Source organism: Ceratina calcarata, unplaced genomic scaffold, assembly GCF_001652005.2.
Source record: "Ceratina calcarata isolate Rehan_Ccalc_2016 unplaced genomic scaffold, ASM165200v1 scaffold241, whole genome shotgun sequence".
Taxonomy (NCBI): domain Eukaryota; kingdom Metazoa; phylum Arthropoda; class Insecta; order Hymenoptera; family Apidae; genus Ceratina; species Ceratina calcarata.
This window is the reverse complement of record NW_017146051.1, coordinates 65,226-79,624: the sequence shown is the minus strand read 5'-3', so window position 1 is coordinate 79,624 and position 14,399 is coordinate 65,226. Positions and strand designations below refer to the sequence as shown.

Below are 14,399 nucleotides of genomic sequence, written 5' to 3'. Positions count from 1 at the left end.
CCGCCAGCACTGATACAGAGTATTTCATGACAAACAATAACTTCAATGACATCGCACCGCAGAACTTTTCATTTGTAGATACGTATATTTCAAATATACTATCCAAACGGAATCACTTACGCATCATTTCATCTCTCCCCTCCCCGACACATTACCATCGGGTACATCGGTAAACTTCCACCCACTATCCAAGAAGCACTCCACCACAAGAACCCGCGCCGCAATCTATCGCATTCCATCCGGTTGCAAGAGCACCCGGAACGCGTCGATTTACGCTCCGAAATTTGATACGCAGCCCGATGAGAAGGTTTCGAGCACAGAGATTGATGAAGTAGCCCATCGAGACGTGTTTCGCTCGATCAGACCAGCTGGTATACCAGCGATTCCCGCGTCTCAACGAAACACCATTTAATGCATCCAGGTGATCAACATGTAAATGGCAGTACGGCGGCGCGGTCGCATGACGCGAAGCGAGACAAATTTAATGACGCACATAATACGCGACGCGAGCGTCTTGGGACGACCTAGTAGACGTAATTAACGGTTATTCAAATTTCCATGAGGGAGTAGACTTATCGAACGCTGCGCGAAGAGGGTAGGAAGAGAACTCAAGGTTCCATCGACGATATTACAGACAGGCATAATTAGCCTGCGTGACAAGCTGGCGCGAATGGAAGAAGGCGGTGGATACGATGCCTGAACATTTAAGATCCAAAGCGTGGGCCCCGCTGTTGACTAGCGCAGCGGCGCGATGAATATGCAAAGCTTGCCTGGTGTCGGTCCCTTGAAGCACATCCAGGTACTGTACGACGAGCGCGGCCTATGTTTCATGCATTCAGATGCCCTTCTTATCGCCATTGTCGTCGTCGCCGTGTCGTCCGAACTGGCCGTGGAACAGTTGAACAGTGTCGCCGGCTGTCGTGTTCATTAGGTGCCGTTTAAAAAGTCCCCGGGACGATTCGCACGGAATTCTCGCCACGAGCAGCTGCCATGCAAATCCCGTTCAATTCGCGCGAACACGAGGAAACTCTTAAAGCTTTTTATAGTACGTCTCGTCTAAGACTGAATTCGTGGCCTGGAAGTCGGAGTGCCACTATATAACTCGAGCGAGTAGGTAGGTATTACGACGTGACGTTTCTCGCGGTTTTACTACATCCGCGCGCACCCTAAATAGCGTGTCCGACGGTATGCGTGCGCACGTTGACACTCGTGCATGCATCTGTGTAAGGACCCCGCTAGTTTTTAACCTCTTACCCTCCGCCCGGCCATCTACAACCCGGCAGATTGATTTACGTTTACACAACCGGGAGCGTGGCGGAATTCGATGACCGCTTAACTTGGTCTCGTTCTTTCGCCGTTCTCGGAAAGCTGTTCGCGTTATCGTCGCGAAGGAACTTCGGTCGATGTTCCATGAATTCGATTAGTGAATTCTTGGACTAGCTGCAGCCTGATTGTGAGTTTAATTTAGCGAACGATGTGAATCATGAAACTGTGCACTAACTGTACGCTGTGTCAGTTATCATTATTTACAATACATTTATTTATTCATGTCTGTAATTACAAAACTTAATTAGCAATAAAACAATATACACTGTGGAAAGATTCAATTATCACGGTCAGCGTTTGCTAGAGATAAACGAATTGTGGCTATACACAATGCATGTCCCCACCGGTTTATGAGGGCTACATGTGAGATCGTCGTTAAGAAAGTATCGGAAAAGTTTTGGATACCGGCTGGCCCGTTGTCGCGGGAAACCGGACAACTTCTTGGCAATAATATGCACGTGTGACCCAACCCCGGTAATAAGAATAACTTTTTCCCTAATGTTCGTGCTCGTCTTGACATCGGATGTATCCAACGAATGTTCCATCCCATGGTCCACGGTTCCGTTCCCCATGTTCAATTACGATTCTCAAGTTTCACTCGTGTGTGAAATACGACGCCGTTACCTTGCCGGGTAAACAACAATGCGATGACTCTAATTTCCTGGACAAAAGTGGAAACGTTATTGTGACCCGAGGAATGGTACTGTTTCAGTATTGCCGCCTACAAAGGATTTATTAGCCTCTCTTCGAGACCGATGATTTGAGATTCTTAAGTTTCGTATTTAGGCTCAAATGCTTCATTTAAATATTATATTAAACTGTTTTATGTGTGTTTGGTACATCAAATTATCCGTTTTATTATACCTACTATAAAATATTAACATATCCCATCGCAGTTTCGCCTGCACTAATTACCGTGCATAAATTTCAAAATGTGTAGAATAGGAATATTTCATGAATAAAAACCACGTCGTTAAGTCATGAAACTTGAAAAACATTGAAAAATACGTAGAAATACTTTTCATCCCAGTAGAACATGAATTTTTCAAAATGCATAAGCTGATTTTTAATGAGTTCATTACGTAATATTTTAGAACAAAGATCTCTTAGATACCCTATTGCGTTAAAGAAATACTGACGAAAAGGTAAAAACCTATTTTCATTCTTTTTCATCTCGCTGATTGTTCATAATATTGTTGTTTGTTTTACAAAAATATATTATCCGGCACTCAGTTGTATAAAGAAGCTTCTGTACGAATTTCGTTATAAATCGTTTTTCAAATATTTGCTGATACCCTATTGCGTTAAAGAAATACTGACGAAAAGGTAAAAACCTATTTTCATTCTTTTTCATCTCGCTGATTGTTCATAATATTGTTGTTTGTTTTACAAAAATATATTATCCGGCACTCAGTTGTATAAAGAAGCTTCTGTACGAATTTCGTTATAAATCGTTTTTCAAATATTTGCTAACATACAATAAACGCTCTCGCTTTATACATATAATAATAAGAGTAACGTCACAGAACAATAACATGTTTTTCAACGACTCTTTGTCATTCTCATTCTATCGATTCCAAAGTGTGTTTCACTACAGTATAATGAAAAGGTAGTTATAAGAGTAATATCTATTAAATAGACGTACTTACGAAGAAATCCCTTCTCGGAAAAATATTCCACCTAAAGAATGGAGAAGTAGTTAAAGAGAGCATCACCAGCGAGGCTTTTCATAAAAGAACCGGATGGTCCTACTTTTTTTTTTATATATGAAAGGGACTAACGTTTTACATCGCGGGAAAATACGCGGCGAGTATGGTCAACGACTTCGCGACAGGCTTTCGCGTAAAAATTCTTATATTGTGCTAGACTATCATATTATCGACCGTTAATGCCACGTATTATAAGTTATAGCGACAGGAGTGCTCTACGGTTGAGTAGTCCACGTTTATGACTGCTTATGAAAGTGTTCTATTAAAAGGGCGGATACCGTTCTTAAATAATAGATGAAACGAACAACGGGTGGTCGTAAATGACGTACTATAAAATATTTTACTTATGACCAGAGTAATGTCCTGGAGTGATGTATTTCGTGCAAGACAATCATACATGAATTTAAAAAGGAACGTATACAGTAATATGCAATCAACTTGCTAGATTGCTATCCTCTTGCTACCAGCTAAACTACAAGTCCTTGTACACCCTTCTTCAGAGTCAATAGGTATCGAATACCATCGAGCCTACAGTGCCACAGTAGTGACCAACCTTGCCACGAGTGAGCCACTTTCAAGTCCCTCGAAATCTCGGCGGCGCCCTACGAGTGAGCACTTTACCGGGAAGAGTGTGAGCAAAGCAGGGTTCGTGCGTTCGTTAACTCGACGCAGAGTCTTCCGCTTCGCTTACGGTTTGACAAGTCCGTCACGTTCCGCGCGCGTTAGTACGGGAACGCGAAGGAGAAGCGCTAGTCTGAAGGGTGAAGTTTGAAACGAAACAAAACATCGTAAAGTCCCCTTGTCCGTGGAGGATGCGACCTGTTAGCTCGGCATTCAAGTAAGTGAGAAAAGTGGCTAGGAGATATAAACGCGCTGGTTTCCGGGGTTCATCGTCGTCGTTCAAATTTATTAATATAATGGTGGATGTGCGCACCGCGCGATGTGCACTCGCGACGATAGGGACGACCGAGTTCATGCTATTTTCATAAACTTTCACGGAAACCGGAATTTTTTAGTTGCCCTTAATTTCCGAGCTTGGCTCGTACTCACATCACTACGCTGCCTCTCAGTCGCCCATCCTATTTCAGCGTCGAAAGCTGAAATCGACGTGGTTCAAGTGGTTTTCAACGTTTTCCGAGACTTGAATATTTATTTGCTCTTCTATAGAGATGTGGCCCGGGGCGTTTGGAATTGAAACGAGCGCCACCACTGATGGTTTCTAGGTCCTGTAAAAATGCACCAGTAATGGCCACAAGTTGACATCAAATATTATGAAATATTTCGCATTTTCTTTGCTTTAATGTCGTTCTGTTGTTACAAATAAAAATACTAATTCGCGAAGCTAATAATGAACATAATTGAGGGAAGAAATGAAATATTCCGATAATCTATGGGAATCACTTGAAGAAATTCGAACTTGTGAAAAATATACTCGATAAAATTACAAATCTGTCAGGGTTGATCACGAACATGATAGTGATTTCAAATGGGAGTTTCATAGTCCAAAGAACAGCGAGTGATCTTAAGGTGGTCGATTCCAGTTGGATCGTATCCCGAAGCATCAATCAGCTGTCTGCGCAATCAAGGGATAGGTACTCTCTGCGAGGACATCTCCATGGAATTTCGAGAGGTATCTACCACTGCCACTCAATTATCCGATCTCGTATACGCTCAAGATGCTATCGATCTCGACGGACCCTATACCCTGTGTAGGGGATCAGATGACCTGAGTAATTAAATATTCCGGACAGGCAATCGAATGGAGCTCCTTTTTGTAGAGGACACAAAAAACAATAAAGCAACCCAAGTGCCTTAAAATACTGTTTTGGTGAAATAATTTGATTTACTTTGATCGTTCCAAGTAGCTCTTATGTAAATGGTTATGAAAGAGAATGTAAATCCGTTACAATCTGCTTTATGTAAATACCAAAATGTATAGTACATACCGAACAAAAAGTTTCAAACGATTCGATTAATTAAAAATTTTAGTAGAATTTTTATTATATATTTCTCGTTATTATATTTAAATCTGGTAATCTTGTATGATTACAGATGCTACAGTGATGGACAGCGAAGGAACACTGGGCCGCGGTCACGGCAATGGGGGCCGTGTACTGCGCCGTCAGCGGTCCCTGGAATGGCGAGAGAGGCGCGGTTACGGGCCCAGTGCTCAGTCGAGCAGCGACGACGAAGAAAACTCCAATCATGCCGTTGGTGCTACCGCGTCGATTTCTTCCACTGGTAGAGGTGCTCGAAGTCCCGGTCAGGTCTTTGCCTCGCTCCTGGCGCAACAATACGGAAGTGAGTGATGATATATGTAATTGATGTTTGATGTCTTTGAAAGTTTTCTGTTGCGTGTGTACGGGGAGGAAGTTTCATGGACCATAGGTCGTACGGTCAACAATGTAGGCGCGCCACAATGTTTGGGTAAGGAGCGGCATTTGATGGGAGTTATCGAAGAACGTATTCGGAGGGAATTGGTAATTTATTGAAGGATCATGGAAGGGCTGAGCTCTGTGGGTAGTCTAAGAATGGCAACAGGAAAAGTATTAAGTCACGATAATTGATCGCAGTTCTTGATCAAACAGTCTTTATATTAATTCTTGGATAGGATGCCTGTCTTGATTCTGACTCAATTTAGATGATTCCCAGATAGACAAGTAACACAAAACCTGCGCGATAAAATAGAGTCGATGTTACCCATCAAATTGGCCAGAAATGTGGGTCTATTAAAATCGACTTTTCCACATTATATGTATTATCAGATATTTGGGTCGTTAAGTTATCTCTTCGAAGAGATGGGACTTAAATCTAGGATCTTCTGTCATTATTCAGTGAGATTACGCGAATGTTTAATAAAATATGTATCGCAACGTGAAGCGAAAATTTTAGTTACTTTTAGGTCAAAGGTTGTTCTTAATAAGATGTAGATCAGAACGTCCTAGATGTAAGTTTCGCCTTTCTTAATAGGTATACATCGATCCGAAAATCGTTTAATATAAGGAGGAGAGGTTGATTTCTTCACTGGGTTATCGATAAAACAAAACAAAAATCGTCAAGGAAACCGACAAAATGTTAGGAAAGCTAGTCCCTTAAATATGAAAATAGATAACTTATATAACAAGTTTGTCAGAAAATACAATGCGACTTATAACTAACAACTTCATTAAGAAAGTCGTCGGCTCACCGTACCCGTCTGACGGGACAAAAGAAATGAAAATAATGATTCGTCTGCTAAGGTGCCTGATTGGATGACACTTCGTTCGCCCATTTTACCGGCTAGTTTCAAACGAACTTTAACGAGCAACTTAATGATCAACCTATGAATTTCCAATTGCAACAATTAAATTGTCCGCGCTGGATGCAACTGGAAATAACAGCGATCGTCGAGTAACCATCTGCCGAGTTAGGAGAACGTTTTGAACGCGGCTTAACGATACACGTTGGTTGGTCGCTCGACGGCAACCGATATTTTTTTCTTTCCTTTCGTCTCGATCTGCCGGCGCCAATAATAAAGTTCAGGGTGGCTCGTTCATCATATTCCATCAAACGAGCGCGGACCACGGCCCTCGACCATTCGGTTCGCCTCTGCCTCTCTTTCGCGTCTCGTCCCTCTCCTTCTATAATCTTCCTTCGACTCCCGGGCAAACGCGTAGATTAAAGGATTTACGAAATTAGTTTTACTTCCTCGTGACGTCTACGAGCGCGGCCGGATATTAAATTCGGAGGCAAAATCCAGATTGTGCCGGTGCTCGTGGTGCCGCGTCGTGTTGCGAACTCTGCGCGGGTAAACAAGGCCTCAAGAATAATATTCGTGGATTCTAAATGAACGATACCGGTACTCCACAGAGTACCACAACCATTAAAATCTTTTTACAAATTATTTGTCACGTTTAAAATTAAATTACCACTATTATGTTTGATAAGATCGATCGCATGCGGCTCAACTTCCTACGTTTGGATCGAAATTTTGGAAACAACATGTACATACTATATACATCACACAACAATACACCATCCACTCACGAATACGTAATCGGGTTGCATCGCCTCCGCGATTCGTTTACGTAGCGCATATCGATCGCCCGATTCGTTCGCGGTACGCCATATAAATAACGCTCACCGCATAACTGCATTATCATTGACGGCTTATTTGGATTACTACTTACGCAAATAATAGTTTAATATCGCGCATTCCGGTTGCATGACCATTATTTGACCTCGGATACAACCGGTTATCTCGATTAAATCTACAGTTCGTAACCTACCACCATCACAGCATATACATATAATTTTCGGTATGTATGTATATTGCGGAGATATCGTTTAATCGTTACATTTGGATGAATCATGGGTAAAATTTTTCAGATTCTCTTGCATTATATAATCTTTCCTTATTTCTTATTAAATATTGTAAACACCGCAAATTGACGAGAGTGGTAGATTTATTAATAAAATCGTGACTGATACGAATGTGTTTTATTTAAGACTTCAAACTTCTTTTCACCGATGTGCGCTTCTCGATCGGCTAACCGGGAACGCCAGAATGGACAGCTAGGCCAATGTAAGCAGAGGATATTCCGGGATCTCGCTATACTGTTGCACTTAATATGCATAAATACTTCCGTTCAGAGCGATAAATAAAGAAGGTGCAGAAGTGTATATGACAACGGCGATCATTTGACATTCTCAGCTAGTCTACCAAGAAACGTACATCGATAAAAGACTCGAAGTCTTAAATAAAGCATATTCGTATTAGTCATGATTTTATTAATAAATCTACCACTCTTGTAAAATGGTGTAAACAATATTTATCAAACTTTTTCCTCTGATAATGTTGTCAGTAAAATAAAACTTATCGATTTAGTCGACAATTCATAATTATCTAAATGAATGAACGGAATTCCCTCAAGTACCTACCATGTTACACTATTTTTAGACCCATTCTGTCGTCGCGAAGCACATGAAACGTCAGGAGGGTGAAAAACTCGCTCGATTTCGGTCACCTGAGGGTCGGTACCACGCGCGATCCTTGACTCGACTTCCCACACTCCGCGCCCTCCTTCCACGTTCGTCTTGAAGCCGGACAAAATAGCCGTGGAAGATGGAACGGGGGAGTGGGTGGACACGGTTACAGGGGACGCGAGAGGGTGAACTCAATTAATACCAGTGCTCTCGGTTTATACTATATTTCTTGGTTGCGGTATCAAGCGAGCGAGCAGCCCACCTCACGTCTGTCTGCATTTGTTCCAATTCACTTGCTGCCGATTACCGCTCCCTCCCAGGCTGGATACGCCGCTCGACCGCCTCGACCCCGCATCGCCGTTCCCCATTTTCATCCCTGTTCTCCCATTTCCTCTCCGTACTCATCCCTTCATCGTTCTGTCCCCCTTGCTGCTATCCTCGTTCCTCGGATATACGCGTCTCCACCGGGTTCGACCAGACTCGATTCGCCATGGCAAAGCGTCACGTAACCGCGTTCCAAGTGTATCGACAGAAACGACTCATCTTACGCATCAATTTTGCGCAAACAAACAAAGTAATTTTTAACTTTGATAAAACTGCTGCTTGTGCAAAACATAAAATTGAATCACTTATGAGAAATTCATTTTCTTTAGGAAATCTGCTTTAACCCAAAGTAGGAACTGTTCAATAATTTATGTTTTCTGTCCCACTAAATGAAAAAGAAATATAACGTATATTCCGGGTATATTCATTCATCTGTCGATATGACGCGCGAATTTCCTAATAGGTGTACGACGCGCACGAAATGTTCAATGGCAGAGATATAGGAAAGAGCGTTGTTAGTTAAGAGGTACGCTTGACTGCCGCACTGCAGACGCCGCATCGCCTTGAAATCGCGCGGTTAATTAACCCCCGACTGGCTGCGTCGGTCTCGAGCACCGGTAACGATAATTGATGGGTGCTATGGATCGCGAGGCCACGATCGATTTCCCAACGTGGATGGCGCTCATATCGAACGGACATAATGATATCGCCGTCGCAGAAAAGTGTTTGAGCGTTTGCTGTTAACAAATCACGATGAAAAATCGAGTGCGTTTATCTTCCTTTTGTCCACAATAGTTAACACGTTGAATGCCACATTTTACGTGGCTTGCCCGTCTGTTCAATATGGATCTATTATTACACGTTGCATAGTATAGTGAAATTTTATTTACAATAGACAAGTTAAAGTGTATAATGATATCTTACTGGGGATCACCGGTCACTGAATTTTATTATTAGATTTTTTATTTTCAAAGGATTTTTCAATTATATTTGACACGATAACCTTTATGGAATTCAGATGATGATATCTGAATTAACAAGTAAACGAAAAACGAAAACTGTTGATTGGTCGACACATCGTAGAAACACATCAATCTATCGTTGACTGCATGAACAAATATTAAGAGCCATCATTCATATTGACACGAACTACGGATCTCGGGCCGTAACCTCCGATGGAACAGTACCCAGCCTGTGACACGGTCTGTTATTAAAGCTTTATTCCAACGCTATCCCCGTAGCAAGAGATCGTAAAAGGTATTTCGATCCGTGATATAAGACGGTAACACGACAATGCGGGCTTTTACGGACGAGGCTTCTACTCGTAACAGGCCTGCCAATCGTCCGTAACGCGATCCGCCACTTACATCTTCACGTGAACGTAACGGCGATACCTAATAAAATGTCGCCGGATTATTTTTCACCAGAGGACCTGCTACTCCTTCTGCAGAGAGTCTCTGAATCGACGTCGCCATTAACGCAATATAATCCCATCGGACGCTGTACATAGGCTACCTACGAAGTGTTAACAGTGAGAGAGTGCTTGGTTTCGAATCAACTATCAAACGACAGCGTCAGTTTCCTCGTTAAACGGTTTTTAGCAAAGAACTTTAAAATAAGTAAACTGTCCTCAAAGACTCAGCTAATATTGATTATAAATAATTGAAACTAAACCTTTGTACAGAATTCGATCGGGTATGTTGTGCTCCTAGCTCGTACATTTAGACATTTGCATTCATCGAGGCTAAGACCAACTTTGAACTCCATTTAATCGCGGCGTCAAAGGGGTTGTTTTATGTTTCCCAGCAAGCGTTTACTTCGGACGTTACATCGTCAGCTCGTTACATACTATACATATGAATATGTACATGTATTCGGGCTCATGGTTTACCGCATCACACTCTGCTACTTTTCAATTGGAAAACATTGACCTCCGCGCGACGCCGACGACACGTCGGATAATATATAGTTTCCCGGGGTATTGTAAGTGTTGATTTTCCGCGTTGTGTTTGCGTAGACGTCCGCGGACTATTAATTTGATGCGGTCGGATATAGCTACGATAGCGAATCGAGGGTGGGACTTGCTGCGTTAATTACCGCGTCGCGCCGACCTTCTCTTTGTGCTTACTATCACATTCACTATTATTGATAGGAATCTTGACAGTGTAAAAGTTCAAGAAAACAAATGGAAAATCTGTGTATTCTGTAGAAAAATACTGTCTTCAGGCTTTTGTGCCGTTTTTTAAATTAAATGTTGAAATAAAAAGTATCATTGACATGGTTTGAAGATTTATGTGGAATTCTAATTCACACGGATTTTTAAACCAAATTTTGATGAAATATTTCGTAATGACTGGACAGAGAATAGGTGGAGCTAGACATGTTTAACTGACATACACAGCTCTCAGACCTAAATCCTTCAGAGCTTCTAGACTAGAGGTACATACATGAAAAGTTTAGTTTGCTCATGTGAAATGACTGACGTGGAAGACGTGCCAGCTAAGGAAGCTCTGAAAAATATAATTTGCAGTAACCTCCTTTTAAAATGTACGAAGGTGTATGCGTCCCAGAACTATGTTTTAATACTTATTTCCATCGCGAGTCTATATTAAAATACACATGGTGAGTGAACAAGTACATAAAATTCGGTTGGCTTCAAAATGGTGGACGCGTGATGGTAAATCGAAGCTACTTCACCAACATGACGACGTATGTCAGTGTCAACGACCAAGATAATCGCGGATCTCGAATTTTCCGTCTCGCCACCGAATACTTTCGGCTCACAACGCATTGCAGGGTTGCAGAGTTCTTGCGGATCTCGGAGAGCGATGTTAAGCCAAGAATAAAATTTTAATGGCCAGCCAGGGTATCTGGGTTTTATGAAAAACTGCCGTGATACATGCAAGTGATCGGAACCAGAAATTAAAGCGGCATAGTTTTTTCTTCTTTAACGTGTACGATAACGGAATGCTCTCCGTTATTGATCTCTGTCGCGATGGTATTCACAGTGAATCAAGCGAGACATATCTCAGGAACTAAATAAATGCCCATAGATAATGTTTTAGATTTAGGGTCCACTCCCTCTGCCCCTTCTGCCCCTTCCCTACAAATTTTAAGCAAATCGGCAGCATGAGCCTTTCGAAAGAATACCTAGCCTTTTAATTCGTGTCTTGAAGATTTAATCCTGCAAAGTCATCATCCTCCTTGCATTACTACTTTATGAAGGATAGCTACTTAACGAATCACTAACCCAGGATTATGTTTAACAACGTGTACGTATGAGTGAAGGATGGTGTCACGGTATATACGTATGTATAAGATTGGACGGTGAAAGTTTCATAAGGCGGACCTGGGCGGGCCTCATTACAAGATAACGCAAAAGTTTCACCGACATGGCGGAAGAAGGTGGCCGTTCTTGACTGATTCTTTCGTCGGCGTTCGAAAAATCAGAGAAGGAAGGAAAATAATCTGTTATATCTAACTACCGTAAGTACCATTCAGTAAAGGAAAGAAGACGCGAGCGGTACAGCCCTCAGGAGGAATGAATAATTTAAGAATGCCTGATCGCGCGATAGAATTTCACGTGTCTGGAAATCGTTTTGAACGTCAAATTACAAGCAGCCTCTCTCCTCGGCCGATCTCTTGAATAATTGTGTTATAGACGGTCGATCCATTTAAATCACTCTATTGCCAGCAAACCGGTTCATTAAAATGCACCGGATCGAATTTCTGTCCGGGCCGACGGCTCCCTGCTGCCGCGTAACAAGAAAACTCTGATAAATCCTATCGATCGCCGCGGCGCGCATATCCGTCTCTATTGTCGACAGCCGCACAAGGAAAATCCGTCTGCGACCTTTTCCCTTCGGGGTACGCACAGCGTTCGCCTATCTGAGGCATCTGTATGCAATCGAAATTAGAAATTTGTTTGATTCACGTCTCCGAACTTGATTGAACCATGTAGAGAAATTGGTTACTTTAATGTTAATTGAATACATGATCTTCATTTTTATTTAAGATGCTTCTATTAAAATTCTGAAGTCAAGTGTCTTCTTACTATGACTTACAAAATTAAATTACGATTTTTTAAACAAATTAAAATTGTTAAGTATATCAATCTTAATAATTACAGTATTAAAATACAACATTTTAAGCTTGATTATTTAAAAAATTTTTGCAATCGAAATTAGAAATTTGTTTGATTCACGTCTCCGAACTTGATTGAACCATGTAGAGAAATTGGTTACTTTAATGTTAATTGAATACATGATCTTCATTTTTATTTAAGATGCTTCTATTAAAATTCTGAAGTCAAGTGTCTTCTTACTATGACTTACAAAATTAAATTACGATTTTTTAAACAAATTAAAATTGTTAAGTATATCAATCTTAATAATTACAGTATTAAAATACAACATTTTAAGCTTGATTATTTAAAAAATTTGCTCGGCAACAAGGATATTTAACTGTACCGTTATCTTCATTACGATTTGAACAATAACATGCTACAATTTAATTGCGATCTGTAATGCCTTGCACTTTACTAGGACCACTTTAAATTCTCTGAGATTTATGATATCTTGAATTATCTATTATATTACGTATGCATTCATCGAAATCAAAGCATACTTCAGTTGGCCACCTTTCAAGGAATCTAGCACGGAGAGACACTAAGCCAAACAACATATGGAGGCGAACGCGTGTAGCAATCCGCGGCGTAACATAGTGCACGACTAGTTAGCGGTATGCGGGAGCTGCTTCAAAGGACCCCACTAATATTCGTATGACGTGGATGGCGGATGAACGGTGCGCTAGTTAGGCCTAAGCAACAACCATAAGCGCCGGTATAGTTCCCGCAGCCGGCTATATCGCGCAGCAGGCGCCACCGCAACACGGTCCAGCATGTTGCGCCCGTACACGTGTACCTGTGTAGAATCTGCAATAAATTCTCCAGCAAATCCTTGCCACGGTTTCCTTATACGATGCTGTCCGCGTCATTAGAGGCGATAGTATCACCGCGTCGTTAAATCGAAACCATACGCTTTCAAGATTGAATGGCCACGAGAGGCGGACAAATCCTGATATGGAAGAGGCATTACTTGAATGTTAAAATAAATCGCAAGCCATAATCTTTCATCGGTGAGACATTTGATGAAATTAGCATGCGAAACATATGGATATTTTTTTTTTAATGAAAAGGTCTTGACAATATGTAATACGAAATTATCAGATCTACGAATTGTTATTGTCCATAATGAATGAAGGCTCGCACGATTTCGTTGGATTCCAGCTTATAAAGACCTGCTGGTTGCAGGCAGTTTGGCAGAATATATTGATAGTCAAGTGGAAATAAAACGTCTACGTCGCTGGATAATGCCAGCCGTTAATATTGGGCTCCTTGCGCACGCGGAAATCCATGGTTGGAGGATTTCTGTTACAAGCGATTTTTCAACCGCCACGCCGATTTGTTTCGGACGATGTGATAACGGGCGTTGCAAATTGTCAACAGAATTGTTAGTCGTTAACAAGTTATAACTTTGTCTGATTTTGGCTGTAAGCTCCTTTGAGGAATATCTTTGTTGCACCTGAATGTGATACAATTTCATAGAAAGTAGCCTTCCGACAAGTTGTCTTTCGTAATTGAGTCTAGGTAATATAAATTCCCATACGAACTTGACTAACAAGTCATTGTTTAGTCAGGATGGAAAATTGACTAACAATCGCAGAGGTATTGTTGCAAATCAATACGCGTAGCACAGTGAGCGTGCGAACAAAATTACTGGCTACACACAAATTACGAATTGGATACGCACACATCTTCCGTTTCCTGTGCCGGGAACTCCCTTCCTTCCGGCGGAGCGTTGCTTGATCATAAAGCTCGTCCCAGCTTCTACATACCAGCCTCGCCATAAATATCATTCTCGTTTTACGTAGATGCAGCTTTTCATCAGCAGAATTAAATGCGTTAGAGATAAAGTTACCCCGAGGAAACGGTGATTTAAATGGGGTGACCTCCAAGACCTCTCTCTGGCTTTATTAAGGACTAGTATCCCCCGTCGCGGTTTCACCTCCACTAAT

At 41.6% G+C, this 14,399-nt stretch overlaps 1 protein-coding gene across 1 annotated transcript in view; it reads left to right on the top strand.

Moving 5' to 3' along the window:
* LOC108622774 (uncharacterized) overlaps window positions 1-14,399 on the top strand; it is an 85,395-nt gene that overhangs the window by 40,146 nt on the left and 30,850 nt on the right. Inside the window, exon 3 of the mRNA XM_026811726.1 lies at window positions 5,088-5,336. Coding sequence (XP_026667527.1) covers window positions 5,099-5,336 — 238 coding nt within the window. The 5' untranslated portion in view covers window positions 5,088-5,098. The remainder of the gene's footprint in view (window positions 1-5,087; window positions 5,337-14,399) is intronic.